The sequence below is a fragment of the Salmo salar genome, chromosome ssa25, assembly GCF_905237065.1.
Source record: "Salmo salar chromosome ssa25, Ssal_v3.1, whole genome shotgun sequence".
Taxonomy (NCBI): Eukaryota; Metazoa; Chordata; class Actinopteri; order Salmoniformes; family Salmonidae; genus Salmo; species Salmo salar.
The window spans coordinates 21,172,285-21,190,706 of NC_059466.1; the positions used below are offsets into that span (position 1 = coordinate 21,172,285).

Sequence of the window (18,422 nt, forward strand, 5' to 3'; positions counted from 1 at the left end):
TATCATTAAAAACACAAAGGCTGTCTATGATGATTTAAAAACCTCAGTGTTATCTGCCTTTGCCTGACTGCCAGTCTGTTTCTGCTCTCTTGCCAACTACTTGGCATCACAATTCCCAAAGGAGTTGTCAAGGCAGCACAAACTGATCTGGGACCAGGTTAGTGTCTGCCCCTCTTCCCCTCCTACCTGGTAGTCATCCCCGTGGATAATAGAGAAGGCAGCCTCCTCAGCCAGGTGTTCTGCAGCAGGTCCGTTATGGAGGAAGGTCTCAGTGCTCTTCCCCGTCCTAACCTCCCTGATAGTGGCCATGTCCAGGCGAGCGCGCTCCCCATCCTTCTTAGAGGGCTCCCAGCGCAGGCAGCTGAGGTCCAGGTCCAGGGTGTAGAAACGACTGTAGATCCGGGAGTTGGGACGCACCTTCTTCAGCTCACAGCCCCCCTGCATGAAGGCCAGGCAGTCGGCCGCGCTGCTCACCTGGAGGAGGGGGAAGGAGAATACATTTCAATTGAATCCTTGTCCTCCTTATGAATCGGTTATGAATGACTTATGAAAGCGTTTTGAAATCCATATGTAGGTCAAATAAAGTGTTACCCATTTCATTTTCATTTCATTTTCATTTCATTTTTTGAGAAACTAAAAACGAACCTTCTTCTCTGAGGGTATGCTACTGAAGGACACTGTCTTCTTGCGCCCGCCGGCCAACTTGTGCATTGAAGGATCCTGGGTAAAACACAGAGAAGAGCAGAGAGTGAGACAGGCAGACAAGTCTACTTATCCTACAGGCTATGTTTAGAAGTGTCAAGACGAACATTACAGGTAGGTATATCCCATCAACTGACATAATTACAATAGGAGTAGAGACTTATGTGGACATGGGGCCCAACAGAAGAATGTAGAGCGGAAATAAGTAATAATGAGGTAGCTATGAAAGCCATCAGTAATATCCCTGTGAATGATTATGTTTTTGTAACCCCGGCTGCACTGTCTGTCTCTCCTAAAGCCAGACACCTGAAATAACAGGTCTGCTAATCTGAACTCATCTTCACAGGCTTGGAGTGCTGGAAATCAATTGTCCCATTTCATTTCCTGTGTGATAATGTAGCACTGATTCACACAGTGTACAGAGCTTGGTCTTAGGGCTGACAGGGCCCACAAAAATAGATCTCCTGTGTTACACTCACACATCTGTTCTCGCTGCTTCCTGCATCTTTCAGTCTCCAGAGGACAGCTGATTGATTGACAGGTGGGAAGAAGACAGCTCTATCGTCACTGGGTGCTGAAATGTCAGGGCTGGTGCCAATGCAACAGGTCTCTGTCTCTCTCTCTCTCTCTCTCTCTCTCTGTCCCTCCTGCTGTCCCTCTCTCTCTCAGCTGGCCATTATAACACAATATGCTCTTCAAGGTTTTCAAAAACCACATAGGTATAATAAGACTTATAAGTTCGATTCTTTCAAATCCACATCTCAGTTTATAAGCAGTAGCTTTTTCTCCATGGTCAAAAAGAGGGTGAGGTAAAACATATGACATTACTACCAGGAAGACTTCCCACACAGGTTAATACAAATCCAGTTTTCAGAATAACAAGTGTGTGTGCACAGGCAGTGGTTTGTAAATGAAGACAATGTGTAAAAGTGACAATGTGTTTCGATATGAATTCCAGCCTTTGTGCAATATTACTGATGATAAGGAATTCAAACCAGGAAAAATGTGTGTGGTACCAGCACCACCAGAGCCAGACAGAGCACTTTCATCCTGCTGTCATGTAATTATGGGGTTGTACAGACAGCACTGACTGACAGACTCTAAGTGCAGCCTTTTGTTACTGTAATGACATTTCCACCATTGATTCAAAGCATGCGGCCAGGGCTGCACAATACTGTAGCAACCAGCCGGGTTGTAACAGAGCTGCAGACCTGCGTTCAAATACTATTTTAAATATTTTAAATCTTTGCCAGACGGGCAGGTTTGCAAGACTGGTTGGTTTTTAACTCTTGCGACTATTCTATTGGTTCCAAGCATGAAAAAAAAATGACTAAAAAATAGAATTTGAACCCAGATTGTAGGAGTGTTACCGTCTGGCGTAAATAATGGCTTGGATCTAGCTAAATCACCTGATCCTGGTTTACTATTAGGGATGGGGAGCTTTCAGTCTATTTCTGTCCTAATACCTCAAACCCACAGCAACACATAATGGCTTTACTACTACTAGCCTAGTACATCATCATCAAATATTACATCCTGGCTGTCCTACTACTAGCCTAGCACATCATCATCAAATATTACATCCTGGCTGTCCTACTGCTAGCCTAGCACATCATCATCAAATATTACATCCTGGCTGTCCTACTACTAGCCTAGCACATCATCATCAAATATAACATCCTGGCTGTCCTACTGCTAGCAAAGCACATCATCATCAAATATTACATCCTGGCTGTCCTACTACTAGCCTAGCACATCATCATCAAATATTACATCCTGGCTGTCCTACTGCTAGCCTAGCACATCATCATCAAATATTACATCCTGGCTGTCCTACTGCTAGCAAAGCACATCATCATCAAATATTACATCCTGGCTGTCCTACTACTAGCCTAGCACATCATCATCAAATATTACATCCTGGCTGTCCTACTACTAGCCTAGCACATCATCATCAAATATTACATCCTGGCTGTCCTACTACTAGCCTAGCACATCGTCATCAAATATTACATCCTGGCTGTCCTACTACTAGCCTAGCACATCATCATCAAATATTACATCCTGGCTGTCCTACTACTAGCCTAGCACATCATCATCAAATATAACATCCTGGCTGTCCTACTACTAGCCTAGAACATCATCATCAAATATTACATCCTGGCTGTCCTACTACTAGCCTAGAACATCATCATCAAATATAACATCCTGGCTGTCCTACTACTAGCCTAGAACATCATCATCAAATATTACATCCTGGCTGTCCTACTACTAGCCTAGCACATCATCATCAAATATAACATCCTGGCTGTCCTACTACTAGCCTAGCACATCATCATCAAATATTACATCCTGGCTGTCCTACTACTAGCCTAGCACATCATCATCAAATATAACATCCTGGCTGTCCTACTACTAGCCTAGAACATCATCATCAAATATAACATCCTGGCTGTCCTACTACTAGCCTAGAACATCATCATCAAATATTACATCCTGGCTGTCCTACTACTAGCCTAGAACATCATCATCAAATATAACATCCTGGCTGTCCTACTACTAGCCTAGCACATCGTCATCAAATATAACATCCTGGCTGTCCTACTACTAGCCTAGCACATCGTCATCAAATATTACATTCTGGCTGTCCTACTACTAGCCTAGCACATCGTCATCAAATATTACATTCTGGCTGTCCTACTACTAGCCTAGCACATCGTCATCAAATATTACATCCTGGCTGTCCTACTACTAGCCTAGCACATCATCATCAAATATTACATCCTGGCTGTCCTACTACTAGCCTAGCACATCATCATCAAATATTACATCCTGGCTGTCCTACTACTAGCCTAGCACATCATCATCAAATATAACATCCTGGCTGTCCTACTACTAGCCTAGCACATCGTCATCAAATATTACATCCTGGCTGTCCTACTACTAGCCTAGCACATCATCATCAAATATTACATCCTGGCTGTCCTACTGCTAGCCTAGCACATCATCATCAAATATTACATCCTGGCTGTCCTACTACTAGCCTAGCACATCATCATCAAATATTACATCCTGGCTGTCCTACTACTAGCCTAGCACATCATCATCAAATATTACATCCTGGCTGTCCTACTACTAGCCTAGAACATCATCATCAAATATTACATCCTGGCTGTCCTACTACTAGCCTAGCACATCGTCATCAAATATTACATCCTGGCTGTCCTACTACTAGCCTAGCACATCGTCATCAAATATTACATCCTGGCTGTCCTACTACTAGCCTAGCACATCATCATCAAATATTACATCCTGGCTGTCCTACTACTAGCCTAGCACATCGTCATCAAATATTACATCCTGGCTGTCCTACTGCTAGCCTAGCACATCATCATCAAATATTACATCCTGGCTGTCCTACTACTAGCCTAGAACATCATCATCAAATATTACATCCTGGCTGTCCTACTACTAGCCTAGCACATCATCATCAAATATTACATTCTGGCTGTCCTACTACTAGCCTAGCACATCATCATCAAATATAACATCCTGGCTGTCCTACTACTAGCCTAGCACATCATCATCAAATATAACATCCTGGCTGTCCTACTACTAGCCTAGCACATCATCATCAAATATTACATCCTGGCTGTCCTACTACTAGCCTAGAACATCATCATCAAATATTACATCCTGGCTGTCCTACTACTAGCCTAGAACATCATCATCAAATATTACATCCTGGCTGTCCTACTACTAGCCTAGAACATCATCATCAAATATTACATCCTGGCTGTCCTACTACTAGCCTAGCACATCATCATCAAATATTACATCCTGGCTGTCCTACGTCATCTACTGCACAGTCTACTTTAGAGATGGAAGGGATTTGGAAATGGGAGTGTTTCCCACTACCTCTTGGGATGCAGTTGGACTCAGAGTACAACTTGACTACCCACACACACTAAACCACACAGAGCAGTGTGTGTGTGGCCTGACTGAGTGAATGATTAAATATAGAGCTGGTGTAAGTTGACATCCTGATCAATAATACACAGTACAGGAACCTGAGTTCCAGATCCTTCCTCTGCTAGCAGAGAGACATACTGTAGCTCCTCCCCTGAGGAGACAGGCAGCGACAGGGCTAGGTGGTAGCTCAAACCTGGACAGAAATTTCTGGACCATCAGTCAGGCTATACTCCCACATCAACTATTCTCTGACCACCCAGCTGACCTGACTGTGACCCCTAGTTTCTAGTTTTTTCATGTTCAGCTGACCTGGAGAAGAGACAGTTTGATCTAGTATCTGTTGTTTCCAATTCTGTTAGACAATATTTTTTTTTTAAGATGGAGGCTTGGACAATGTGTGGACAGACACCCAGGCTTAGTATGAACCAGGTCAGCAGGGATTTAGGTGGACAGGGCAGAGCGGGGGGGGTGTTGTCAGACTGTCCAGGGCTCATCAATAATAGGAGCGATGGGCCTTGCATCATGGTATGTGGCATTAGTTCCCCTACAGGGCATGGGAAAACAGGTCGACCCTCCCGTCCAGCGCTGTCATTGTGACACATGTTGTCCTCCAGGAAACCATGACAACATTGTTAATGCACTGCGGTTTGGCCTAAAAGGACATCTATCAGTTAGTTTTAATCCCCCCATCCCTAAGCTCTCTCACTCTCTGTTTTGTTTTAGATCTTTTTTGTATTTCCTTTATTCTCTCGTTTTTTTTCTCTACATTATTGAGTTTCTGCCAGAATGAAGCTAGGCACAGATGGAAAGTTGGTGGGAACATAATAAGAAAGGATATATATAGTGGGAATAGAAAAGAAAAGAAAGAGAGGGACAAAAAGAGAAAGGGGGGAAACCAGTGCAAGATAGAGGACAAGCGAGGAGAGCATTGGAAATAAGGAAGAAGTGGAAGAAAGCAAGGGATATAGGTGTAAAAGTAGAACCGAGTGGATTCTAGGAAAGGATATGAGAGAGAGCAGAGGGGAGGAAAATTACTTTTGAGAGAGGGAGTGTAGGAAATTGAATGAGAGGAGCGAGGGTGAACGAGTGAGTGAGATGAAAGAGAGAGTAGAGGACAGGATAGAGAGAGGAGATGTGGGCATGAGACAATACTATATTGTGTTCAGTCATGCACAACAGAGAATATTCATCATCATCAGTCTCTTCATACAGCCCACCGGATCAGAGGTCTGACAAACACCTGGGAGGAATAGACATAGAGGAGGACAAGACCGCACATGGTCAAGTGGCTCTAAATATAGACATCTATGAGTGAGATGGAGAAAAAGACCAAGAGATGAAGAGAAAGACCAAGAGATGAAGAGAAAGACCAAGAGATGAAGAGAAAGACCAAGAGATGAAGAGAAAGACCAAGAGATGAAGAGAAAGACCAAGAGATGGAGAGAAAGACCAAGAGCTGAAGAGAAAGACCAAGAGATGGAGAGAAAGACCAAGAGATGGAGAGAAAGACCAAGAGATGAAGAGAAAGACCAAGAGATGAAGAGAAAGACCAAGAGATGAAGAGAAAGACCAAGAGATGGAGAGAAAGAAGAAAGGCAGAAGATTGAATTGATGAAAAAGAAGAGGAACGCGTCAACAAAAGGGAGTTTGAAAGACGGAGCGATGTTGAGAGAGTACATTTTAAGTTGGCCATCTGGTGTGATCAAGTATAGACAGACTAGTAATGACACCATAAATAATCAGAATCAGAATGAAATTTAAGGATGACCTTGATGGTTTCAGCATACCAGTCCTGATGCAATGTTATGTCAACAGTAGACTGATAGATTACTAGTGAACTGTGATTAGCCTGAGGAGCTAAACGGACCATGTGTAGGAGTGTAAATATAGCACACATACTAGCACCCTATACTCTCAGCCCACAACCAGATAGTGTGGCCTGGGAGTAGATAGTTTGTGTGTATGCATTGATATGTAGGCTACGTGTGCCTTTTCTTTTTTAAATGTATGTACTTCTGTCTTTGAGCTGTTCTTGTCAAATGATCTGTATTATGTCATTCTGTATTATGTTTCATGTTTTGTGTGGACCCCAGGAAGAGTAGCTGCTGCTTTTGCAACAGCTAATGGGGATCCTAATAAAATACCCAATCCCTCAGCCAATTCATTAACCCACATACCCACCCTTTACTATTACACACACACACACACACACACACACACACACACACACACACACACACACACACACACACACACACACACACACACACACACACACACACACAAAACAACCCTCCACCCCACCTTAAAACAACAGTTGGTGCTAGTGGTAATTCACCTCTCAAACCCTCTAGTCCTCTATCCCTCTATCCCACCATCCATCCCAGAACAGTGGCCTATGATCCAGCCAGCAGTAGAACCATAGTAGATTACGGTACTATACACACACACACACACACACACACACACACACACACACACACACACACACACACACACACACACACACACACACACACAGCTAACTTTCTAAGGGAATAAACAGAGGGTTATTCCGTGTCGGATGGAGGACGGGGCCGGTCACTAGTGGAATAACCTCTCTCTGTCCTCTCCTTCTCTCTCTCTCTTTCTCACCTACTCTCTCTCTCTTTGTCTCTCTCTCTAGGGTTAGCAGAATGCATTGCATGGGTCTAGACTCCAGAGAGTAGTAGAGCAGAAATGGCATTAGACTGAGTGGAATATGATGCCTACGGGGCTGATCAGATCTGCTGTCAATGAGCGGATCTAGAAACAAACATAATGATGACGGTGAGTTAAGTACTGAGCAGAGAGCCAGCTATTATTGGCATGATTCATCAGGACAGAACTTTTATACACAGAGAGAGACAGAGACAGGGAGAGAGAGAGACAGGGAGAGAGAGAGACAGGGAGAGAGAGAGACAGGGAGAGAGAGGGGGAGATGGTAAAGATAACCGGTAGCCTGTAATGTCCACAACACCGAACAAGACTGAGAGAGACAGTACACAGAGAGAGAGATGGACAGAGAGAGTGAGAGAGAGAGACAGAGAGAGAGGCAGAGTGATAAATAAAAAGAGAGAGTGCTAGAGAGAGAGAAAAACTGCTACAGAGAGAGAGAGACAGTGCTACAGAGAGACAGAGAGACAGTGCTACAGAGAGAGAGAGAGACAGTGCTACAGAGAGAGAGACAGTGCTACAGAGAGAGAGACAGTGCTACAGAGAGAGAGAGAGAAAAACTGCTACAGAGAGAGAGAGACAGTGCTACAGAGAGAGAGAGAGAAAAACTGCTACAGAGAGAGAGAGACAGTGCTACAGAGAGACAGAGAGACAGTGCTACAGAGAGAGAGAGACAGTGCTACAGAGAGAGAGAGAGAGTGCTACAGAGAGAGAGACAGTGCTACAGAGAGAGAGACAGTGCTACAGAGAGAGAGAGAGAGAGAGTGCTACAGAGAGAGAGACAGTGCTACAGAGAGAGAGACAGTGCTACAGAGAGACAGAGAGACAGTGCTACAGAGAGAGAGAGAGACAGTGCTACAGAGAGAGAGAGACAGTGCTACAGAGAGACAGAGAGACAGTGCTACAGAGAGAGAGAGAGACAGTGCTACAGAGAGAGAGAGAGACAGTGCTACAGAGAGAGAGAGAGACAGTGCTACAGAGAGAGAGAGAGACAGTGCTACAGAGAGAGAGAGAGACAGTGCTACAGAGAGAGAGAGAGAGAGAGACAGTGATACAGAGAGAGAGAGAGAGACAGTGCTACAGAGAGAGAGCGAGACAGTGCTAGAGAGAGAGAGAGAGAGACAGTGCTACAGAGAGAGAGAGAGAGAGACAGTGCTACAGAGAGAGAGAGAGAGTGCTTCAGAGAGAGAGAGAGAGAGAGAGAGCTACAGAGAGAGAGAGACAGTGCTAGAGAGAGAGAGACAGTGCTACAGAGAGAGAGAGACAGTGCTACAGAGAGAGAGAGAGAGACAGTGCTACAGAGAGAGAGAGAGAGACGGTGCTACAGAGAGAGAGAGACAGTGCTACAGAGAAGAGAGAGAGACAGTGCTACAGAGAGAGAGACAGTGCTACAGAGAAGAGAGAGAGAGACAGTGCTACAGAGAGAGAGAGAGTGCTACAGAGAGAGAGACAGTGCTACAGAGAGACAGTGCTACAGAGAGAGAGAGAGACAGTGCAACAGAGAGAGAGAGACAGTGCTACAGAGAGAGAGACAGTGCTACAGAGAAAGAGAGAGACAGTGCTACAGAGAGAGAGAGAGAGAGAGAGAGACAGTGCTACAGAGAGAGAGAGAGAGTGCTATAGAGAGCGAGAGAGAGAGACAGTGCTACAGAGAGAGAGACAGTGCTACAGAGAGAGAGACAGTGCTACAGAGAGAGAGAGAGAGACAGTGCTACAGAGAGAGAGAGAGAGACAGTGCTACAGAGAGAGAGAGAGAGTGCTACAGAGAGAGAGAGAGACAGTGCTACAGAGAGATAGACAGTGCTACAGAAAGAGAGAGAGAGACAGTGCTACAGAGAGAGACACAGTGCTACAGAGAGAGAGAGAGAGACAGTGCTACAGAGAGAGAGAGAGAGACAGTGCTACAGAGAGAGACAGTGCTTCAGAGAAAGAGAGAGAGACAGTGCTACAGAGAGAGAGAGAGAGAGAGAGAGAGAGAGAGAGAGACAGTGCTACAGAGAGAGAGAGAGACAGTGCTACAGAGAGAGAGACAGTGCTATAGAGAGCGAGAGAGAGAGACAGTGCTACAGAGAGAGAGACAGTGCTACAGAGAGAGAGAGAGAGACAGTGCTACAGAGAGAGAGAGAGACAGTGCTACAGAGAGAGAGACAGTGCTACAGAAAGAGAGAGAGAGACAGTGCTACAGAGAGAGACACAGTGCTACAGAGAGAGAGACAGTGCTACAGAGAGAGAGAGAGAGACAGTGCTACAGAGAGAGAGAGAGACAGTGCTACAGAGAGAGAGAGAGAGAGATACAGTGCTACAGAGAGAGAGAGAGAGAGAGACAGTGCTACAGAGAGAGAGACAGTGCTACAGAGAGAGAGACAGTGCTACAGAGAGAGAGACAGTGCTACAGAGAGAGAGACAGTGCTACAGAGAGAGATGGACTATCCACTAGCTAGCTGGTCCTGTGTTGTTAGACCATGATGGTGGGGTTATGTGGCCATGCAGGGATGTCAGCACCACATGTCCCAGCCACGGCTCTAAGACTCTTAGCAGGGCTTTAAGCCTGATTTACCTTCTCTCATGGCGAATTAGACACAACCAGCTCACTCATACAGCAAGCCATTGTCAGACTAACAGACTCAGAGCCAGGGACAGTATGGAGAGAGAGAGTATGAAGTGAGTGAGTGTACAGTATAAACACTGAGTGTACAAAGAATTAGGAACACCTGCTCTTTTAATGACATACTGTAGACTGACCAGGTGAATCCAGGTAAAAGCTATGATCCCTTATTGATGTCACTTGTTTAAATCCACTTCAATCAGTGTGGCTCAAACGGCTCAACATACCCCACTGACCCTTACCATATAGAACCTCCAGTCACCAATCCTCTATGTCTAGGCCTAATCAGTGGAAAATCAAATCAGAAAATCAGATCAGTGTCAGTCGCCCTCGCTGCCACTCGATGTGATCTGTGTGATTGTTGTGAGAGCTGCAGGGCCACTCATAGTGATTGCCCGGTCACAATCAGAGCTCTGTTCTCCACGGGGCAGTGTGTTTGCACTGTGCCCACACAGAGTAGCCTGCCTGCCTGCATTGGCCAGGCCATTGTGAAAACAATCTACTCTGCCAGCCAGCATGCATAACCTCACACAGAGAGAGAATGAGTGAGAGATTGTTTAGTGTATCTGTTGTTCTAGGCTGTTCACCTCACCTTTGCCTGACCCCCCCCCAAACACAGGGGCTGTCAGAGAATTAGGAAATGTGGAAACGTTCTGAATAGACCTTGTTAATATAGGGCTGGGCGTTATACCGTATTTTACAATTTGCCGGTATTGATGCACGGGCCGGTTTGGGTTTACTTTACCTTCTATAATGGTATTTGAATGTTTGGTTTGTTAAATGTGATACGCCATGTGTAACGTACATTTTTATAGTTTACTCCATTAGCAGGAGTGTAGCGCTGCAATTTTTTACGTTTGGAAATAGCGCACCTTGTGTGCACTGCCGTTAATATCGTATGCCCTGGTATGGTACAGGAACGGTATGAAGGTATGAAAATCTGGATACCGCTCAACTCTACTCCCACTACACCATTCAAGGTGGAGAAGGTGGCAAAGTTCTAAGTTCCTGGGCGTACACATCACAGACAAACGGAAATGGTCCACCCACACAGACAGTATGGTGAAGAAGGCGCAGCAGCACCTCTTCAACCTCAGGAGGCGGAAGAAATTTGGCTTGTCACCAAAAACCCTGACAAATTTTTACAGATGCACAATCAAGAGCATCCTTTCTGGCTCTCCAGATGCTCTCCAGAGGGTGGTGCGGTCTGCACAAAGCATCACCGGGGGCAAACTACCTGCCCTCCATGACACCTACAGCACCCGATGTCACAGGAAGGCCAAAAAGATCATCAAGTACAGCAACCACCCGAGCCACTGCCTGTTCACCCCGCTATCATCCAGAAGCCAAGGTCAGAACAGGTGCATCAAAGCTGGGACCAAGAGACTGAAAAACAGCTTCTATCTCAAGGCCATAGACTGCTAACTCAGAGAGGCTGCTGCCTAGATTGACACCAAATCACTGGCCACTTTAATAAATCGATCACTAGTCATTTTAAACAATGCCACTTTAAATAATGCCACTTTAATAATGTTTACACACATTACTCATATCACATGTATATACTGCATTTCATACCATCTATTGCACCTTGCCTATGCCGCTCGGCCATCGCCCATCCATATATCCATATATGTATATGTACGTATTCTCATTCACCCCTTTAGATTTGTGTGTATTAGGTAGTTGTTGGGGAAACGTTAGATTACTTGTTAGATATTACTGCACTGTCGGAAGTAGGAGCACAAGCATTTCGCTACACCACATTAACATCTGCTAACCATGTGTATGTGATGAATAAAATTTGATTTGATTTGAACCACCCTATCATCATGTCCTGTCAACTTTCCTACAGTGAGACCTCCTCTAAGTCCTCTATCCATCTCCCCAAAGACTAGACTAATACTCTCAAAGCCTGCCATTCCATCTCCTCAATCCTCTTTCCCTCTGCCATCTCTTTTCTCCCCTCCCCCTATTCTCTCCAGTGTTCCCCTAAAAACTCTCCCCTCTCTCCTCTCCCTTCGCCTACCTTCCCTATCTTACCAATCCTTTCTCCTCTCCCTTCGCCTACCTTCCCTATCTTACCAATCCTTTCTCCTCTCCCTTCGCCTACCTTCCCTATCTTACCAATCCTCTCTCCTCTCCCTTCGCCTACCTTCCCTATCTTACCAATCCTTTCTCCTCTCCTTTCGCCTACCTTCCCTATCTTACCAATCCTCTCTCCTCTCCCTTCGCCTACCTTCCCTATCTTACCAATCCTCGCTCCTCTCCCTTCGCCTACCTTCCCTATCTTACCAATCCTTTCTCCTCTCCTTTCGCCTACCTTCCCTATCTTACCAATCCTCTCTCCTCTCCCTTCGCCTACCTTCCCTATCTTACCAATCCTTTCTCCTCTCCCTTCGCCTTCCTTCCCTATCTTACCAATCCTCTCTCCTCTCCCTTCGCCTACCTTCCCTATCTTACCAATCCTTTCTCCTCTCCCTTCGCCTACCTTCCCTATCTTACCAATCCTTTCTCCTCTCCCTTCGCCTACCTTCCCTATCTTACCAATCCTCTCTCCTCTCCCTTCGCCTACCTTCCCTATCTTACCAATCCTTTCTCCTCTCCCTTCGCCTTCCTTCCCTATCTTACCAATCCTTTCTCCTCTCCCTTCGCCTACCTTCCCTATCTTACCAATCCTCTCTCCTCTCCCTTCGCCTACCTTCCCTATCTTACCAATCCTTTCTCCTCTCCCTTCGCCTACCTTCCCTATCTTACCAATCCTTTCTCCTCTCCCTTCGCCTACCTTCCCTATCTTACCAATCCTTTCTCCTCTCCCTTCGCCTTCCTTCCCTATCTTACCAATCCTTTCTCCTCTCCCTTCGCCTACCTTCCCTATCTTACCAATCCTTTCTCCTCTCCCTTCGCCTTCCTTCCCTATCTTACCAATCCTTTCTCCTCTCCCTTCGCCTACCTTCCCTATCTTACCAATCCTCTCTCCTCTCCCTTCGCCTACCTTCCCTATCTTACCAATCCTTTCTCCTCTCCCTTCGCCTACCTTCCCTATCTTACCAATCCTCTCTCCTCTCCCTTCGCCTACCTTCCCTATCTTACCAATCCTCTCTCCTCTCCCTTCGCCTTCCTTCCCTATCTTACCAATCCTTTCTCCTCTCCCTTCGCCTACCTTCCCTATCTTACCAATCCTCTCTCCTCTCCCTTCGCCTACCTTCCCTATCTTACCAATCCTCTCTCCTCTCCCTTCGCCTACCTTCCCTATCTTACCAATCCTTTCTCCTCTCCCTTCGCCTACCTTCCCTATCTTACCAATCCTCTCTCCTCTCCCTTCGCCTACCTTCCCTATCTTACCAATCCTTTCTCCTCTCCCTTCGCCTTCCTTCCCTATCTTACCAATCCTTTCTCCTCTCCCTTCGCCTACCTTCCCTATCTTACCAATCCTTTCTCCTCTCCCTTCGCCTACCTTCCCTATCTTACCAATCCTCTCTCCTCTCCCTTCGCCTACCTTCCCTATCTTACCAATCCTTTCTCCTCTCCCTTCGCCTTCCTTCCCTATCTTACCAATCCTTTCTCCTCTCCCTTCGCCTTCCTTCCCTATCTTACCAATCCTCTCTCCTCTCCCTTCGCCTTCCTTCCCTATCTTACCAATCCTCGCTCCTCTCCCTTCGCCTACCTTCCCTATCTTACCAATCCTCTCTCCTCTCCCTTCGCCTTCCTTCCCTATCTTACCAATCCTCGCTCCTCTCCCTTCGCCTACCTTCCCTATCTTACCAATCCTCTCTCCTCTCCCTTCGCCTACCTTCCCTATCTTACCAATCCTTTCTCCTCTCCCTTCGCCTTCCTTCCCTATCTTACCAATCCTCGCTCCTCTCCCTTCGCCTACCTTCCCTATCTTACCAATCCTCTCTCCTCTCCCTTCGCCTACCTTCCCTATCTTACCAATCCTTTCTCCTCTCCCTTCGCCTACCTTCCCTATCTTACCAATCCTTTCTCCTCTCCCTTCGCCTACCTTCCCTATCTTACCAATCCTTTCTCCTCTCCCTTCGCCTACCTTCCCTATCTTACCAATCCTCTCTCCTCTCCCTTCGCCTACCTTCCCTATCTTACCAATCCTCTCTCCTCTCCCTTCGCCTTCCTTCCCTATCTTACCAATCCTTTCTCCTCTCCCTTCGCCTACCTTCCCTATCTTACCAATCCTTTCTCCTCTCCCTTCGCCTACCTTCCCTATCTTACCAATCCTTTCTCCTCTCCCTTCGCCTACCTTCCCTATCTTACCAATCCTCTCTCCTCTCCCTTCGCCTACCTTCCCTATCTTACCAATCCTCTCTCCTCTCCCTTCGCCTACCTTCCCTATCTTACCAATCCTCGCTCCTCTCCCTCTTCCCCTCCCTCTGCACTTTTCCTCTCTCTCTCAATTCATTTTCAATTTAAGGGGCTTTATTGGCATGGGAAACACATGTTAACATTGTCAAAGCAAGTGAAATAGATAATGAACAAAAGTGAAATAAACAATTTAACATTAAACATTACACTCACAAAAGTTCCAAACTAATAAAAGACATTTCAAATGTCATATTACAGTATGTGCAAATACATAAAGTACAAGGGAAAATAAATAAACATAAATATGTGTTGTCTTTACAATGGTGTTTGTTATTCACTGGTTGCCCTTTTCTTGTGGCAACAGGTCACAAATACAGTATCTGTGATGGCACACTGTGGTATTTCACCCAATAGATATGAGAGTTTATCAAAATTGGGTTTGTTTTCGAATTCTTTGTGGGTCAGTGTATTCTGAGGGAAATATGTGTCTCTAATATGGTCATACATTTGGCAAGAGGTTAGGAAGTGCAGCTCAGTTTCCACCTCCTTTTGTGGGCAGTGTGCACATAGCCTGTCTTCTCTTGAGAGCCAGGTCTGCCTATGGTGGCCTTTCTCAATAGCAAGGCTATGCTCACTGAGTCTGTACATAGTCAAAGCTTTTCTTAAGTTTGGGTCAGTCACAATGGTCAGGTATTCTGCCACTGTGTACTCTCTGTTTAGGGCCAAATAGCATTCTAGTTTGCTCTGTTTTTTTGATAATTCTTTCCAATGTGTCGAGTAATTATCTTTATTTTCTCATGATTTGGTTGGGTCTAATTGTGTTGCTGTCCTGGGGCTCTGTGGGGTGTGTTTGTGAACAGAGCCCCAGGACCAGCTTGCTTAGGGAACTCTTCTCCAGGGTCATCTCTCTGTAGGTGATGGCTTTGTTAAGGAAGGTTTGGGAATCGCTTCCTTTTAGGTGGTTATAGAATTTAACGGTTCTTTTCTGGATTTTGATCATCAGCGGGTATCGGCCTAATTCTGCTCTGAATGCACAATTTTGTGTTTTAGGTTGTACACGGATTATATTTTTGCAGAATTCTGCATGCAGAGACTCAATTTGGTGTTTGTCCAATTTTGTGATTTTTTTGGGTGGTGAGCGGACCCCAGACCTCACAACCACACAAGTATTTTTAGCCAGATAGAAGGCTCTTCTTGCCTTGTCTCTCAGATCGTTCACATCTTTGTGGAAGTTACCTGTGGTGCTGATGTTTAGGCCGAGGTATGTACAGTTTTTTTGTGTGCTCTAGGGCAACGGTGTCTAAATGGAAATTGTATTTATGGTCCTGGCAACTGGATCTTTTTTGGTACACCATTATTTTTGTCTTACTGAGATTTACTGTCAGGGCCCAGGTTTGGCAGAATCTGTGCAGAAGATCTAGGTGCTGCTGTAGGCCCTCCTTGGTTGGGGACAGAAGCACCAGATCATCAGCAAAAAGTAGACATTTCACTTCAGATTCTAGTAGGGTGAGGCCGGGTGCTGCAGACTGTTCAAGTCCGCTCGGCAATTCATTGATATATACAGTACCAGTCAAAAGTTTGGATACACCTACTCATTTAAAGGTTTTTATTTATTTTTATTATTTTCTACATTGTAGAATAATAGTGAAGACATCAAAACTATAAAATAACACATATGGAATCATGTAGTAACCAAAAAAGTGTTAAACGAATTAAAATATCATTTAGATTCTTAAATTTTCCGCATTGACTGACCTTCATGTCTTAAAGTAATGATTGACTGTCATTTCTCTTTGCTTATTTGATCTGTTCTTACCATAATATGGACTTGTTCTTTTACCCATTATGGCTTTCTTCTGTATACCACCCCTACCTTGTCACAACTGATTGGCTCAAACGCATTAAGAAGGAAAGAAATTCCATAAATTAACTTTTAACAAGGCACACCTGTTAATTGAAATTCATTCCAGGTGACTGCCTCATGAACCTGGTTGAGAGAATGCCAAGAGTGTGCAAAGCTGTCATCAAGTCTGGTGTTAATGATAATGCAGAGGATTTTCCCAAGGTTGCTGTTGATGCATATCCCACGGTAGTTATTGGAGTCAAATTTATCTCCACTTTTGTGGATTGGGGTGATCAGTCCTTGGTTCCAAATATTGGGGAAGATGCCAGCGCTATGGATGGTGTTAAAGAGTTTAAGTATAGCCAATTGGAATTTGTGGTCTGTATATTTTATAATTTCATTTAGGATACCATCAACACCACAGGCCACTCTCTCTCCCCTCTACCCTCTCCGCCTACCCTATCTCTTCCCTCCCCTCTCCTGCTTCCCCCCCATTACCCTCTCCTCTATACCCTCTCTCCCAGCGGCACCAGGGGAGGGGAAGGCCTGTGGGGAGCGTTCTAGCCTCCCTTTCATCCCCCTCCAGGGAACTCTTATCCAAAGCACACTTAGAAGTCAGGGGGAATATATTGCATAATGGGCTTTAAAGTCACTGGCTACTTTTCCTCTCTGGCTGTGTCAAAAAAGGCATCCCATTTCCTATATAATGCACTACTTTTGACCAGAGCTCTATGTGTGCGTGTGTGTGCCTTGTGCATGTGTGCGTGTGTCTGCCTGTGTCCTGGCTGGGTGCTCCACTACACATCTATTTGTGTCAGAGACAGAAGGAGGTCAGGGAGTCAGTCAGTCAGCCCACAGAGACAAGCGCCAAGCCAAGAGCCTGATCTGAGCAAGGCCTGCCTTCCCTCCATAAATTGCTGGCGGCATTCGAGCGGTCTATTCCTGTTTTCAGTGTGGGAAAGAAAGAAAGAAAGAAAGAAAGAAAGAAAGAAAGAAAGAAAGAAAGAAAGAAAGAAAGAAAGAAAGAAAGAAAGAAAGAAAGAAAGAAAGAAAGAAAGAAAGAAAGAAAGAAAGAAAGAAAGAAAGAAAGGGGAGGGGAGGAGGTTAGAATAACAGAGGACGAAGACAGTTCTCTGGATACCAGCAAGCTTGTCACAGCTAATATAAAACAAAGGTGTTTGGTTGGTAAACTGACTGACTGATGAATCATTCAGAGAACGAAGGAACAGAAAGAGGGGAAGGTGAAAATGGAAATTGTGAATAATGAATTGGCCCTGCCTTGTGATTGTAAGTGTGTGTGTCTTAGAGAATGACTTGGTCTCATCTCTGAGGATTATCTCTGCACTAGACGAACTGCACTATAACATGCAGCCAAAAAGAACAGTTACGCAATGAAAGCCGACCGACGTGCTTGTCTTGTTGTGACATTTCAAAGCAGAAAAGCAGTCGGCCGCTCCCCTCTTTCTGTGTACACTCCTGCCATTTGGCAGAGCCAGGGAAGAAAATCACTGCTGCCATGGCAACCCCAGGTGAAGGACACTATAGGCCTATGGGATAATGAAAAAGTAATGGCCCTAATTTTCTGTCCCTATCTAAACACTTAAGGAGCTTTCTAAAGACAGAGCAGTAGCTCTCTCCTCGTTCTCCCTGTCACTTAAAGACTGTGTTCATAAGACTGGATAATATTCTATTTCCTACAGTAACTTTTACAGTAACTTGAATTCCTAAACTGGTGTTGTGGCTTTGCTGCAGACAGAGCAGCACTTCTCCTGTTACACTAATGTCTCTGGTGTATTGACACAGCCTATTCATTAGCCAATTGTAAGACAGCGTGCTCCTCTGTTAATTACATTAGATGAGAGGGGAGGCATGGGGGGAAGGGAGGGAAGGAGGGAGGGGGAGGACAGAGGGATGTGTCAGGAGCGTCTGGAGTGAAGGAGTGGAGGGAACGAGGGTGGAGAGGAGAAAGAGAGGGATGTGTTGCTGAGGTCACAACACAACTTCACTATGAACTCACCTTTCTCACATACAGTAACTTCTGAAAGTATTCAGACCCCTTGACTGTTTCCACATTTTGTTAGGTTACAGTCTCATTCTAAAATTGACACAATAGTTTTTTTCCCTCATCAATCTACACACAATACCCCATAATGACAAAGCAAAACCATTTTTTTTTTTTAATGTTTGCTACTTTATTACAAAAAAAAAAATGGAAATATCACATTTACATAAGTATTCAGACCCAATACTCATTGCTTTGTTGAAGCACCTTTGGCAGCGATTACAGCC

The 18,422-nt window shown here is 45.1% G+C and overlaps 1 protein-coding gene across 1 annotated transcript in view; it reads right to left on the reverse strand.

Moving 5' to 3' along the window:
* Positions 1-18,422, reverse strand: part of LOC106586343 (inactive phospholipase C-like protein 1) — a 147,967-nt gene that overhangs the window by 61,971 nt on the left and 67,574 nt on the right. Inside the window, exons 2-3 of the mRNA XM_014173528.2 lie at positions 646-720; positions 187-474 (exon numbers count right to left, since the gene is read on the reverse strand). Coding sequence (XP_014029003.2) covers positions 187-474; positions 646-720 — 363 coding nt within the window. The remainder of the gene's footprint in view (positions 1-186; positions 475-645; positions 721-18,422) is intronic.